General features: G+C 41.1%; 1 protein-coding gene across 1 annotated transcript in view; it reads left to right on the top strand.

The window, feature by feature from the left end:
* The window catches only part of TMEM132D (transmembrane protein 132D), a 261,108-nt gene that overhangs the window by 54,779 nt on the left and 190,241 nt on the right, over nt 1-16,088 (top strand). The window contains exon 2 of the mRNA XM_062590102.1: nt 5,966-6,854. Within this exon, the coding sequence (XP_062446086.1) occupies nt 5,966-6,854 (889 nt within the window). The remainder of the gene's footprint in view (nt 1-5,965; nt 6,855-16,088) is intronic.

Raw genomic sequence — 16,088 nt, 5'->3', positions numbered from 1 at the left:
GGTCTGTTGCTGTGTCATGAAGCCTTCTCAGTACAGTGTAATACTTAATCAAAACCTTGGCAATACAGAACTAATTTTTTTTAAAGAAAAAATAAGCTGCCACGGAATAGACAGAGTGGGGAATGAAGTAAGTCATCCTCGGAATGGTCCAGTTTTAGCTATTCCTATTTAAGGACTGCAGAGAAAGATGGCTGAACCAAAGGAAGGAACACGGCAACAACCAGCAAGTCCTGGAAGGCAGAAATGATCCTGCCTTACTGTGTGACTGTGTCCCCACCAAGTGACATCCAGTGGCCGAGTAGATGACTCCTCTGTTAGGGACTGGTTGAGATGCACCTGCAGCTGGTATTCACCGTGTACATGCCTTAGCTTTAAATTGGGTAGCTTGAGTGTTAGTAGAATTGAATCCACTTAAAATCCATTCTTTGCCCAATTTTCATCTAAAATGTTTTAAGGTTGCAAAATTGAGCATGAAATTTTATTGGAGCAGACATCGATGTGACATTAGTTTCCAGATCTGGAAATAGATCACACTATCTGTTTCTTTCCCTAAGGATTTTGTCTTAAAAATCCCAATGCACAACAAACCCAGAACAGCAACGGTGTTCAGAAGATTGAAAGACAATAGCTAAAGCTGAACTTTACTAAAAAAAAGTATAATTTCAGAGTAGACTGATTGAAGAAAATCACCTATTTCTCAAGAAAGACATGGTAGCAAACTGCACCTTTGTATCACCAGTTTCACAATGTTGTTCCCTTCAATCCACAAGAAAAAGGATTTTTTTTGTTGTTTTTTGTAAATACTAGTATTATATAATTGATTGGAAGAGTGTTTTATTTCTCCTGAACCAAGGATGCTGACAGTTTTAAAAAATAAAGCAACTATTAGGGCAATGAAGTCCCAAGAATCTGGCAATACAGAATGAACTCAGCAGTCTGGTAGGTTTCTTCAATTTTATGAAGCCATGGTCAATAACTTTGCAGTAAAACTCAGCCATAAAGAGTGTTTTGTCATTGACTGAGAGCTGCTGTTACATGATATTAAAGGAATATAAGATTTTTAGCCAGACCACAGTACAAAACTAATAGTCTAATGAGGGAAGAAGTCTGACCTTTTGGAAGGTAAATGCAGCATGTTTACTGTGTCATGTCCACGCATATGTCATACGCATAAGCTTTGGCTGTACAGGATGAGACTGAATATGCTGCCTCTTTCTTGAGTTTTTTTTTTTTTTTTTTTTTCAGATTCATTGACCTGCAAAGAATTTGCTTCTCTCATCACTGACAAGTATTTTTTAAACAGTGTCAGTCAGGGAAAGATTTAGTAAAAAAGGAAAGAAAACCACGTTACTACAGCATCTCTTCCCAGGTGGCCACTGATTGAAATCCTCAACAAACCATTCACAGCATGAGATCAAATACAGGCGTAGTTTTAAGGGATTGAGAAATAATAGCTCCTGGCATAAGCACAGCATCAGAATCAGATTTTATTGGTTGGCTTCAAACATAGGGATCTCTGCCTGAAACCACAGTGCTGAGACACAGCTCCGTGGTTGCAGCAGACTGTCTTGCCTGTTCGTTTTGGGGTGTCTAAGGAGTGTGCTCGGGAATGAGGGTCGATCCCTCTGGATACAGGAGGGCAGAGTTTGCTGTGGTCCTCTGTAAGAGTCTGTTTTTCCTCTGCTGTGTCTCTGCTTGAGTTACATTGATTTTACAGCTTGTCACAACTAATCAATTCAAATTTCATATAGATCACAGGAATCTATCGGAGTATGGACAGATTGAATTCAAAGTTTGTTTTAATCTGGTATTTGCCACAAAATATAACATACTCTGACATAAATTCAAACAGCAAACTAGTAAGTCTAGCTAATGTGCTGTTCACTTGCACTTGGTTATCTTACCAAGTTCCCTATGTAGATAAGCTGTGAGATATAGTGATATAGCAAAGATGAGCTGCAGTTCCCAAATATAACCGTATATTTTTATTTGTCTTCATGTTGTTTCCTTGATCACACTTCAATCACTCTTTGTTTTGTTTGACATTAATTAAAACTGAGAGATTCACTGGGAGATTATTGTGTTGTTTATTCAAGTGAATTATTCCAGCAGAATTTTGATTATAATGCGTTATGGATTTGAGGTAATATTTAGAGTAGATGGAGTGACTGAAAATTTAAAACCTCCACTTTCATGTGGTTTTACTAACATATAAAATTGCAATCTCTTGCATTTTTTTGCTTTGTAAAAACATGGATAATTTTAACGAAAATAGTTATGGTTGCAATTAAGGATGCTGATAGTTGGTTTTGGTTTTGATTTCCTATCCTTCAGAATCCTTAATAAACTTTCACAGTCAAAATCCAGATGGTACTGCAGAGCTCAGTGTAGTTCTTGAAATTTTTCTTGTTTGTACTGATTATAACTCTCCCCAGATAAAGTGTAAAACTGTTTGAATTTTTGGCCTTTGGCTGTTTGGAAAGCTGCTGTCAGCTTTCAGCACCAGCCAATTCATATTCAGTGCACATCAACAGCTTGCTAGTAGGGAGAAGCATGACACTGAGCAGACCAGTTTGCCATTGCCCAACAATTTAAAAACCAATGGACCCTACTGTATCTAGTGAGGCTTCCTTTTTTTTCTTCCCCCCCCCCTTTTTTTTTCTTAATAGGCAGCTCACTTTCCTTTTTTTAGTTCAAAGAATCATTGATTTACAAACTCTGAGGAAGTATTGTCCTGTGGAGATGAGGAATACAGAAGGAAGATTTTTTAATCCCTTAGATAATTAAGCACTAAAATAAATGATTAAAAAATTATGAGGCGAAACACTCTGTTAGTTTTAATATAAAAATAATGTACTTCTCCCCGTAGAATGCAAGGGAGCAAGCTGCAATCAAAATAAGGGAAATAAAAATTTGAATACCCTGAGCTTTTTACTCTAAGTTGCCTCCTTGATGTCTCACTGTGTTTAATGATGCTTTGCCAAGCTGTTGGGAGGAGGACAAAATGAGTGTGGAATTTATAAATGGGACATTAGATGGAGGAACGATGTTATGGGCTGGATGATCTGAAGAGTACAACAGCAGAACAGATTTTGCCTTAGGGCTGGATAGGAGAGATGTGAGAGATGTATCCCTGCAACTCTCTAAGTGCTAGCAAAACCATTTAGAGTTGTTGGAGACCTTTGTTGTGGGGTTATCTAGAAAGGGGTCTGTGAAAACTTCATCTGCTCCAAGCGAATATCTGGAGAGAAGAAGGGAGGGAGGGAGAGAGCTGAATGCAGAAAGATAATAAGGCTAGAGCTAAAGGTGTTTTTTGCATCCTAAGAATCTCTGCAGTTTACTCTGGGTAAAAACAAGCAGAAGACTCTTGGGCATGACTGCCTCTAAATTCAAACAAGAACTAGTGCTCCTACCCTTCAGCTGACTGTTCCTCCTCCAAGGATCACAGAAGGATCACTGGGATCGCTTCAGCCTTGTATTGCTACTGCTCTCTAGGGTCTCGTATGATGATGCTGGGTTGTGCCATTTCCTGGTTCTTGGAGTGAAATTTATTTTTACTTTCAGGCAGTGTTGAAGACCTGACATTAATTCAACTTTTTAATTTAAAGCTTTATTTTACCTGCTTACTGGAGGGATAAGAAATTTTAGCTTGTCAAGATGGAGGAGAGAATGACACATGGGTGGCATCGGTGAGGGTGCCTTTCACTTCACTGCCTGCAAAAGGCAAATGATCATTTCAAGTCATGCTGCCCATGGGTAGATAGACGATTGCTGCTATGAGAGGCATTTTCCAGGTTGTTTCTGGCAAGTTTCTGGTCTGAAATCAGATTTTTTAGGAACTAATACCTTCCCATAGTTTTTGAAGATACCAAGCCCATTCTGGCATGGTGGTAGCACGTGTATGGTAGTTCTGTGGTTAGGAGTAACTAATGCCAGCTCAGGCAACCGCAGTACTTTTCTAGGCAATAGATATTGTCTAGGTGATAGGTCAGATGTCAAACAAAATAAGGACTAATAAAGCATTTGTGCAGTACAGCTTGGGAAACTGGATTTGCATTGGATGTCATCTGTGGTAACACTTTGTAACCTTTCTGAATTAAATATAAGGATTTGAAGTTCCTATGGAAAAATAGGCAATTTATTATACAATTTGGGTGCCTAACGATAGGTATGAAGGTCAGATATTCAAATAGAAAATATCCTACTGCATTTGTTTCTGGTATTGCTGTTTAACAGTGTATGTCTTTACTCTTTTGGACTGACAGTTCCTAAAAAGGATGGAGAGCTTATTCCTTAATACAATAACCTGCCTCAGGGAATTGCTTAACGGCACAGTTAAGAGATATCTGGCAGTAAGAGCCATTTAGGTCATGGAAAATGTTTTTCCAATGTCCAGTGGTGTACCACACCAGTACAGCACAGCACGGTTGTATTAAGGAACAACATAGGGTTAGGCAACAACAGTGGTGCAAGTCCTAACAGTTATTTACAGAAAAAAGTTTTTCACAGAAGAAGTGAGATGGAAGGGATCACAGATAGGATGCAAATAAAGTTCTTTTTGAAATCCTCTAGTACTGGAGTGGTTTGAAGGAGCTTTGATGTGAATGGTTGTTGGGCTAACTTTTTAAAGTGAAATTCAGCTTGTGCAGGAAACAGCTTCAAGTCCATGTATTGCTTGACAGCCCTGAAAATAAGGCTGAAGTGAAATATAAGTGGTTCATGAGCAGTATTTCTTGTGAAATCATTATTTTGGTTTCCTGTGTAGGTGCAGCTTGCTGTAACAATCAGATTTCATTTTTTAATGTTGTCTCTGCAGCGGTCTGGTGTTGCAGATGCTGGTTGGGTAACTCGGCTCTCCCATAATAAATCTGTGTTGCAAGCGGAGATGCAGCTTTTGGCATGGGTAAACCTATACAAGCTAGCTTTTATCCAGCTGCCATGCAGAACATGACATAACCTGTTGTTATTCGAGCTAACTACTCTGAACACCATCTATCTAGGCTGCATCTGCAAGGGTTGATGAGTCTTGTTATTTTTACTAAGACCACCTGCACCACTGTCAGACCCCCGTTAATGCAGGGAAGTTGCATCACTACATGAGTGAATAAGGAGCATCAGGTAAATCTAGGATTAATATGAGCTATCTAAAAGTGTCGTATCCAGAGAGAAGTGTTGCCAGCTCTTCAGATTTTATGGTGAGTCTTCCACTGCTTTATGAGACAGCAGCTTTGTGAGTCATGTAAATTCAAAGGAATCTCAGTTGGCTTTGTTTTGTTTTTTTCTCAGCAAGTTTTTAAGGCTCAATATTGTAGAAAATTCCTTAGGAATGTGAACTGTAAGATTGAAACTGTGCAGGCAAACATAGAGAAAATTTATTATTTTTAATATCTTATGACACTTCAATATTAAAGCTGGTAAATCGTGGATTTTTTTAAAAAAGTTTAATTTTATAAAGCTTTTAGCTGCCAATATATGAGAGAGTAATATTCATCCTTATTCATAAACATTATCTGAAAGTCTCAGGTGATCTGAATTGGTCATTTGGAGCCTCTGGGAAGTACTTAGCTCTTGTACCGAAGGGTAGTTTGCTGGGTTGACCAGTAAGCTGGTATGAGGATCGCCTGTGGGAGGTGGCAGATATGATGGGAAGCAAAGCGCAGCAGAGAGGGGGTGGCACTGGGCACTGCAACCACTTTATAAGAGTTGTGACAGATTTGTTGGGACGATCAGCGATTACGTTTTTCTAAGGCATGCTGCAGTTTACCTTTAAACTCAGATTCTTAGGAAACTGGCCAAAGACATCGCAGTGAAACCTAAAGTCTGGTCAGTAGAGCTAATAATTCTGCTTATTCTCCAGGTTTCTACCAGATCTATGTTATCTTTAAAATGGTGAGGGATCTGATTGCAACCTAATATGGAATGTTTTATACATTTGTTCTTCTAAATTCTCCTTTCTTTTTAACAGTGACTGAGAGTCGTGGGATCCTGGAGAGCATACAAAGATTTTCTTTACTGCCAACTTACTTGCCAGTGAGCTATCGTATCCACAATGCAGATATTTCCTTCTTTCTCAAGGAAGCCAATCAGGATATTATGAGGAATTCCAGCTTGCAGTCCCGAGTGGAATCCTTTCTGATCTACAAATCTAAGAGGCCACCTGTGTTAAATGCCAGCTATGGACCTTTTTCCATTGAACAAGTAGTGCCCCAGGACTTAATGTTGTCTTCAGATCCATTTGGATCTACTAATAAATTCTCCTTCAACTGGAAACTTAAAGCCTTCATAATGAGTAACAAGATTTATCCCAGCAAGCCCAAAGTCCAGATCCTGTTCTACATTGTGGGCAGGGACTGGGATGACTATAGCACCACGGAGCGGCTGCCCTGCCTGCGGGTGTTTGCCTTTCGAGAGACACGGGAAGTCAGAGGCAGCTGCAGGCTGCAAGGGGACCTGGGGTTGTGTGTGGCAGAGCTGGAACTCCTGCCAAGCTGGTTTAACCCCCCGACGGTTGTTGCTGGCCGCAAGAAACTAATGGATCAGTCTGAAGGGAGCCCTGTAGAGCTTTACTATTCCATACAGCCAGGAGATGAGAGAGGGGAATGCACGAAGGAGGACGTGAGGAAAAGTAATGGGATCCGACCAGGGCGCAATGACATTGATGAGACAGGACCTCCCTTGCAGAGAATTGGAAGTGTTTTCCTTTACCAGACACATGCTGGTCCTTCCTTAAATGAAATGAGGTTGGATAACAACATTGCCATTCAATATACACCAAAGACTGTCAAGCAAGGTGACATTTTGACTTTTGTTGTATCTATTGCTAAAAATTCAACAGAAGATCAGTTCACATTGAGGTAAGGCTTTTCTGTATTTCTTTGGTACCTTATTTTTGTTTTTTTCTGCTCTTGGTAAGGGAAGCTGCATTCTCATATATAAATTACCTAACATTTCTTCAGCTGCTGCCTTATAGAAATTAAGACTGCATTGCAGGTTGGTTCACTTCTTTCTTCTTACTGATCAGTCTAATGTTGTATGAATCATCTCTCTTTGGGTGAGAAAGACCTTTTCTTGAAGCTCTTCTCTGAGAACCTTTTGTAAAAAAGAATAAAGTGGTGGACCTATAAGCCACCTTTGTGTGGCTCATACAAGGAGGAGATAATTTCTATCTCCTGAGCAGGAGTTTGCAGTGCTCCTAATCTCTCACTGAACTCATGTTAAGATTAGTAAAGCCCAAATCCGCAAAGGTATTTATAGGAAGTGAACATGACTTAGACATCTAAGTAGGATTTATATGTGTAAACATCTCCCCCTGGCTTGTTGTGAGCCCAGTTCTATTTTATACTTAGGAGCCACAAACATCCTATTATTTAAAATATCAAAAACATAATTTCTGAAAATGAGAAATTCCTGAGGGTGGGGGATTTTATTGTTGGGTTTGGGGGGATTATTTTTTTTTCTGGAAGTAACTTGCAATACTGCATTGCTTTTCATCGCTTGGTTGCTTTCCAGACATTGAGCTATTACAATGGGAAGCTCGCTATAAGAAGCAATATAATCCAGAAAAGAACAGTCAAGAATATCAGAGCGTACTGTGGCAAGCTGAGAGTAGATGTGTGAGTGAGACTGTCTAGTTGTCTTTCCAAGTTTGCCAGAGTCTGTGTACCCACAGCATAAACTAAGATTGTGTAGCTGATGATAGTGTGGAAGAGCAGTGTGCAGAGCTGATTTCATTCTTCTATCCTTACCAACGAGTAATGTTAGTTCTCTTACAGCTAGAGGCAAGCCTCACGCTCCGGGGTTCTGGGACTGAGGCTGCCTTGTGCAGGGTGTTCAGCCCGTGAATGAACATCGGTGCCCGAGCTCAGAAAGGTTCACATGCCTTGCCTCCGAAAGAGGAGATGCTTCGTGAGAGTAGCAAGTTCGTTGCTCCCCGTTACGAGTGTCACGAATGCACCACAGTCAACAACGGTGCTGGGCACTAGAGATGCTCAGCGCCCTCCCTTAAGGAAGGCACGTACTGCTCTCTGGAGCAGGTACCTCTCCTACTCCAACTTGAGACAAAGTAGACTGGAGAGTCTGCTCCTCTGCCAGTTACACACTTCAAAACCCAAAATCTCTGACTTGTTACCTAGACGTTTTAGGGCTCCTTTATTAAAACAGTACAAAGAGATACACAAATCTCTGCAAATGCAGCCTTGCAGGACTTGGATATATGTTTCATACCAGAGTAAGTCAAATTTGACTCCACAGGTATAAGTAATTTAGGACATATAAGCTAGTAAGGAATTAGGGAGGTTTTATATGGATTTTCTAGAGGAAGTGCGTTGCTTTTTCCTTTAGAAATATACGATATAGACCGAATAACCACAACTCTTGGATAATCGCTCAGGGACGGTTATTTCCTCATTTGGTAGAGGAAAAGCACTAGCAGGCTACCCGCTCTCTCCTTGTAGTATCAGGTTTTCCTTTTCTGAGTCAATCTGCCTGAGGTTCAGATTGCTTTCTGAGTGACTAATTTCAAGACAGGCAATCTGAATTCCTCAAAGACAGTAAATGTTCACAGACACCTCTCTAGCTCTCTGTATACTAATGACTTTAAAGGGATGTATCTCAGACACTCATGGAGATTTCTATTACATTTGAAAATTGGTTTAAATATAAACATTAAAAGCCTTTTCTATCTTTCTAAGGTGAAAACCTTTAGTTGTTTTTACATTGAAAATGTAGAGTCTTAAATCTGACTTCAAAGCACCTGTATTTCTGTGAACTGTGATCAGTTAGAAGGAGAGCTAGCAATAACCATGATAGTTGTATTATAGGTCTCTGAAATTTTTTAAAATGTTTCTTTTTAAAAATTGAGATGAAAACTGAACACCAAACTTCCTCTAATGACTGTTTCTAAAATTAATTTTCTGGAACAAAAAGGAAAACATGTATTTGCTTTTTGGCTTTTTATTTTATGATCTACTATATCATATTACAAAAATGCTAAAAATAAATATCAAATACCAATTTAAAAAGAAAAATAAGGTATTTTCTTCAAAAAGCAACCATAGTTCATGTTTTTAAAAGGTAACAGCAGGTAAAAACTCTGTAGCAGCCTGCTGGAGTCATATCACTTTCATGAATATTTCCATTTCTATTAATCTGCTTTCTCTAACAGAAATTGGGTTTCAACCAGATTTTAATCTGCTGTAATTTCAGAGTAGTTGTACTATCTGCTTCTAAAGCCTCACTGCTTGCCTATCTTTCCACTGGCTACAGCATGTCTAAGGGGTTTTTTTTGTCTATTTGTTTTTCTGGTCAGAATTGTAGTACCCATGTTCTGCGTTCGTCCCCCCATGAAGTACACACGACTAACTCCCTTTCGGGTGGCTGCTAACTGGTGCCTGTCTTTCTGCTATAGGGAAAAAGCAACTGCTAGGAAGGAACAAAAATGTAGGTCTGGTAAATGTTGCAGGTAAAATACTTTTCTATGCTGAGAGCTACTGCAATGACCTTGTCAGGCAAGGAAATAATGCCTCTCTCGCGGCCTTCCGGAAGGGAGTAAATGTCCCTCGGCGGGTACGCTGGAGCAGCGCAGTATCGCGCAGCACGGGTGGGACTGCGTGCTTGGCAGGTAGTGGCAACACACTGCAGCTATACTGTTCTCGTGTGCTACAGGGCTGTTATACAACTTACAAGCAACAAATTACAGAGCATCAACAGACCCTCTCACGCGTTATTACTCTTATTTATTTAATTTCCTGAAGCTTGGACATCTTGGAGTACTGATGCCCTTGCGGGCTGCCAGGAGTCCTCAGTGGGGATTTCACTGGTTCTCCCCAAACACCTTAACGCTGCCTGGGGCTCTTCCCAGGAGATAGACATGTGGCAGCTCCTGCTGAGCAGGACAAAGGCAGCACTGGAGGAAGTCTCCAGTTTTTCTTTAGAAGATAACTACTGCCTTTTCTTTTTTATAGTGTGAAACAGCAAAATATTCTTACTTTGTTAACGTTTTCTTGATAGTGAATAACCTATATGCAATATTGTTTTTGTAAGCTTCCATTGTGCTATATGTGCAAGCATCTGCCCATGCGTACGTATGTATGCACCCAGGTCTACTGCAGAATTTCTGCTTCAGCTGAAAAGCATTGAAGCCACCACTGTTAAGGGTGAAAAACATGAACAGCATGGCAAATTTAATCTCTGAATCCTGGCCTTTAACTGTATTGGAGTTTTTCCAGTCCTGAAAGGACCTTACGTGTCACTCTAGTATTTGCGTAGGCTCTCTTTTTCACATAGCTATTCAAAAGACAGCACTTGTGACATGCAACCTGGTCTGATTGCAGAGCAGATTATCCAGCTAACATTGTGCAGAAGCCATCAGGGACCTCTGCTACAACCAGATCGTGTTTTAAGTCTCTAAAATCTTTAAATTCTAGTGGTTTGTAAAGCAACAGATAGGATAGATTCAAAGGAACTTCATTGCTCTTAGAGGATGTAAATATGAGGGCATGAAGAGACATGTAAGAGGTGATATTGCTGCTCCTCCCTCCTATCAGTTGAGATGGGGCAAAAAAGAGCAGAAGTGACCTATTGGTAAAATTACCCAATCAAATGATTGATTATAATGTGTAGAGAAAGGGTTACAGGCCTTGTCTGCTGCTACAGCTCAAACAAAACTGGTGAGTCTGAGGAAGGAACTACTGGCTGGGGAAAAGAAGAGAGGTCTTTGACTTCAGCTGTTATCCGAAAGATCACTTTGCATTATCCAGATGGTCCCTTACAGTGTATGGATTTTTACCAATGAATGGCCTGTGATTTGAAGAAAAAAAATACATAGTACTAGTATTTTCACCAGATTAAGGTGAAACAGAATTTGCCTATGCATAGCTGGGTTTGTCCGAGTTAGAAGTGAAATATGGAATGGTGTTGTCAGATCATTATCCAGTAGCAGAGTTTAAGAGGAATTTAGACTAAGACCCAGGATATTTGTTGCTAAGTATTTCTAGGCCTTGATACTGTGGCTGCAAATTCAATAGAAGGACAAAGGATTAACTTATCCAGGCAGCCTGAATAGGAACAAGCTATTTCATGGACACTTACAGAGTGATGATGCCTCTCCACAGTAATGTAAAGAAGCTTTTCCCAAAGGAGGAATGTAAGCAGTTTTTGTGCAAATGAAATAAATGATATTAGCAAAAAATCATGATAGGTGGTAATTTAGGTGGATTTACAATGTTCATTGTTCAATGCATGAACATCTCATGGAATTTTTTTGTGATGGTGATTATATGCTGCCAGTAAAAAAGGAGAAGGTGCATCAGCAGTGGCCACGGTTCCGGAAGGATGCAAATATCTCCTCTCTGGTGAAGGAGATACTTATTTTCCGTCCTTCTGTCTTAGCAGAGTAAATTGCCCAACCGCACACCAGCTGGTTTTCTGGGTTAACCCCAGCACAGGACAGCAGCTGATGAAACGGAAGCTCCTTGGAAGGTCTGTGGCAGCTGAGCACCTACCCGTGGCCACAATTTTTCCAGAATTGTGGTGCTATTCCGGCCTGTACCCCAAAGCGTCACAGCTAATGCTGTGATCTCTTTGCTGTGTGTATTGGACAACTGCATAATTTCTGTGTGATCTGTTGCGTATTTCAAATAAATGTTGCTTTGCAAAATGCCGTATCTATGCTAGATATCCAATAAAACCAAATGTCATTCAAGTTTAATTCAGTAGCAATAACAGGAGATGTGAGCAGCTGGCTGTACCAAGCTCTGTCCCAGAGACTTCCAGGTGGAAAAAATGAGAATTAAGGAAGACTTTTAGCACAGAGCTGAGAACAAGAAACTGAAACTATTTTCATCATTTTGAATGAGAAAATGTGTCTACCATGTAATGTAAATTAGTTGGGGAAAACGGAAGATTGCATAGTAAAGCCCAGTATGGCAGATTACTTCTAAGGCCTATAAAGGAAGTAATGTGTTTCAAAATACCTTGTTCAACCAGATGGATTTTCTACAGGCTGCTTCAGAAGCTGGACGTAGTCCTCATAAACTCCTGACTGTTTCCAACTTCTGCTTGGGGTGCCAAGGGAACTAGGAAGGGAATTGCAGGGGTGCAGGAAAACCTTGCTAGATCTGTAGCTTGCAAACACCATAAACAGATGAATTCTACAAGTAGCTGTTGCCCGTTAGAATTAGCAAGAGAGTAATGTGAGTAGCACTGCTGGTGGCTGTCACGTGATGAAGATGACATATTTCTTCTAAAAGGCAGAGGTTTGGTGCCCAGGAAACTGTAAGCTTCTTGTGTGCCTTTTAGGCAAGTTGACTAATCTACTTCCCTCTTTCTTGCCGTTCTCTAACACAGGTCGCTGGGGGGTAGCGGCTATTTCCGTGCTGTGTCCTTGCAACGTGAGGGCTTGTGTTGGGGGCTGCTGTGGGTCATCATGTGTGGTGGTCTGTATGGTTTCTCCTACTATATTGCACGTATCAGTAATACCAACACATGCTGCATCTGTCTGGTCTCTTACCTGGCTGATCTCCTCTCTGATAATGAAAAGATGGGCAAGAGAATTTTCCCTTCCAGTATACTATGCTATAAGAAAACTGTATTTATGCTTATTTTGAAACTCTGCCCCTTATTTTAGAAGTCTTATCTTGAGTGATAGCCAGACTTGGCAACTGCATTCACAATGTGAGGCCAAGGGCTGCTAGCAGAATGCTTTTACCATTGCTTTTGCTCCAGTGGACTGGAAATCATGGCTTGAACAGATGGAAAATATAGGATGTACAGGTCAAAAAAATAAATAAAAAAAAAAAAAGCAAAACAACCCCCCCCCCCAAATCATGCAAAACAATCACAAGTCAAAAACTACTTATTTTTATGGATTTTTTTTGTTCCAAAATAGCTATAAACTCCTTTTGCTAATAAGGAAAAGCTTCTTATTCTAGAAGCTATAGAATATACAGAAAATGTTCCTTTTTCTCAGTCTGCTGTTCCGGGCAGTGGAAGATTTAGAATAGTGGATGGGAAACCAATGGACTGCTTTTATTTTTTTTGAAAGTGACAAACCATGAGGGCCAAGGTTTAGGTTTAGGTTTTGTTTTTTAATGAGCTAGAGAAATTAAAAATTTGTCTTGAGTCTGTATGCATACGAGAGTTAGAAGAGGAAAGGAAGAAGATAAAATGTAAACGATGGGTAAAAATGGAATAGTGCTGTAAGCCTTGGCTTGAGAGCTTGGGGTGGAGGACAGAGCCTTAAGAAACCAATTGATTTTTTTCCAGCTCCGTTCACACACTCACTTCCTCTTTGGTCTTGGCCAAGTTACTCCTTGAAACCATTTTATTATTGCTAATATAAACAGTTATTTGAAGATGAGATGCTGTATGCAAATGATGAACAATAATAGCCTCCTAGCAAAGCGCTATTCAACGCCTAATAAAAAAGTGATTTTTGTGCCTCCATCCTGTTGTTTTCTCCCTTGGCTTGAGCGGGTTACTCGTTGTACCCTTTGCAGCCGGCCGCGTGGGAGGGCTGTGCGCGGAGACGCGGTGCGTACGTAGCACGTCGCAGCCCAGACACCCGGCTGCGGAGGCCACCGCCAAGCCGCGGCGGTCGCGGGCCGGCCGCGTCCCTCCGTGCCCACCAGCCCTGCAGTGGGGAGCCCTGTCGCGGTGCCCGTTCGCCAGCTCTTCCCCTGCCAGTGTCCAGGGAAGCCTGAAGAAGCTCTCCCATTCCCATCAAAAGGTGTAGAAAGATCTCCAAAGATTATGGAAAATATTTGGTGGTGGTGGTGGTGGGTTTTCCTCCAAATTTCAAGGAGGATATACCGGAAAGTCAAAGGAAAGCTTTATGTGTAGTTTTTTCATCCAGAACAAAAAGTTAAGCAATGTTTATGCTGGTACAGTGCTATTTCATGTCAGTCCTTCAAAACGCTTTCTGTAATTAACACTTCAAAACTTTTAGTGTTCCCCAATTACAGCTCCTGCTTGCTAGAGGCCCGAGTTACTGCTGGGTACTAACCCTGGGCTCTGGCAGGCATTGCAGGTAACACGCTTAGGCATGCCGTAGCCATGCTTCAAACTTAGCAACATGAATTTTGTGAATCTACGATACAGATTTAGCATGTGGTTTGGGGGTTTCTTAATTTGGAATTTTTTTAGTTTGTTTCTTTTGACTTGGCTTGTTTTTGCTTTGGTTTGTTTTCTCTAACATGTTGTAGCTGAGACCAGTGAATTATTTTTGTTTTGAAGTTGACAGTATTGATACTTTTCTTGCTTACAACCTTTTAAATTTGTTTTCCTATTTCTGGAGATAAATCAACAGACAAATAATATACTTAGAGCTGTATTTGCTCAAGGGTTACAAATATGAGGTATAAATGTATTCATGAGCAAAAAAATGGATAGCTGTATTTTATAGCAATTCAATTGATAACTATGCATAGTAATGAATCCTGTGTGCTAAATTATATAAAGTCCTCACACTTAAAAAAGTAAATTAAGTTTTACCAGCAAATAATGATTATAGATGCTTTAGCTTTCCAAATCTGTTTTTTTTTTCCCTGAGAAATACAGAAATTTTTTTCATTACTTATTTTATTCTGAAATGGAGTTCCAGATCCCTCAGGTGACCAGGACGTTGCCTTCTTGTTGCACCCATCTCTCTGCACGCTGTGATGTAGAGTTTGCCACAAAGAAGCTGGTGCTGAGCTGCTCATCGAGGCCAGGCGGGTTTGCAGGGGTGCAGACGCTGTCTGACACTGCCCCCCTTTGCTAGCAGTGCAATCTGGTTTTATTTTAAGCTGCAAAGTGATTTATGTTGCAACTGTCAGCTGTCTTTCTGCACTGCTTAGAGTGTGCAGGAAGAGCGGTATCCTTTGATTAGCTGGTGGGGCCAAGTCTTCACTGATGGGTTTTTGTTGCTGTTGTTTTTATCTTCTTGATGGGAGGAAGATGGGGGAATCTTCTTATTCCCCCAATCACCCTCAAGTTCATCAGCATTGCTGGAAGTATCTACAGTAGAAGCATGGGAGTAGAGTTTTCACTGAGGATCTAGTAGCTTCACCTCTGTCTCCAGTCTAGCCTACGACAGGCACGGTCGCCTTGTAATTCCTCTGCTTGTGCCTCCCAGTGGACATGCTGCCTTTCCAGGCTGGAGCTGTGCGGGGAGGGCAGCAGGAAATGGCTGTGGCCACAGTAAGCTGGAGCAGGCTGTAGAATAAGGCAGGGCTGCTGAGGAGCCCTGAGCTCCGCACGACGGACCTGAAGCAGCGCTTCCCAAGCCGTCCTCTCTGTGGAGTGGTGCATGGTGGATCGCCCAGCTGCGTGTTGCACCGGCTCGCGGACCCCGCGGTGCGACACAGGGATGGGGCTACCGGACGCCGCGCGGTGCCTGAGCAGGGAGAGCTCAGCTAGAGCTGCTGTGACCTGCGGCGCTCCAGGGCAGGAGGTTTGCAGTGAGCTTCCAGTGGGCTCAGGTGAGCGCCAACAGAACGAAAGCCCTCATGTTGTTTTTCCCTCCTATGGCAAGTAGATTTATATGTGAAATATGCACTTTAGAAGCAGTTCTTTTTTGTGCTCCTACCTACCTGGGACTTTTCTTTCTTCCCTGGGAACGTGCTTTCTTCCCTGCCAACATCAGCTAAGCGTATTGCAGGGTCTGATCTCACTGCGAGCATGAGAGACGATGGTGGGAGTGAGAGGGCTTATTGTGCCGAAGAGCCGGTGTAGGAGTGCAAAGGGAGATGGGAATTAAGTGATTTCAAGAATGTACTTGTTTGCAGGCATCCTATTTCTGGAGCCTGGAATAGTTTTGTATGAAAATCCAAATATGGAAAATTAGTTAAATGTGCTGTTTGTTAAGCTTTGCTTTTTCTTTTGTATATATGAGCTAATGTATACAAGAGATAAGCTAGAGAGAAAAAATAAACTCCAGTGGAAGAAAAACTCTTGTGATTGACAGAAATGAGTGGAAGCTGTGAGATGAGTTTTGCTATTTCTAGCTCTGTCCTAGACTTTGCAGTGTGACATGGAAGTCTAAGACCAATCTAAAAAAGAACTTGGCACTCCAAAATTATACTTAAACAGAACTTAGTTAACTTCAAATG

The sequence above is a fragment of the Rhea pennata genome, chromosome 17, assembly GCF_028389875.1.
Source record: "Rhea pennata isolate bPtePen1 chromosome 17, bPtePen1.pri, whole genome shotgun sequence".
NCBI lineage: Eukaryota > Metazoa > Chordata > Aves > Rheiformes > Rheidae > Rhea > Rhea pennata.
This window is presented reverse-complemented; position numbering and strand designations above follow the sequence as displayed.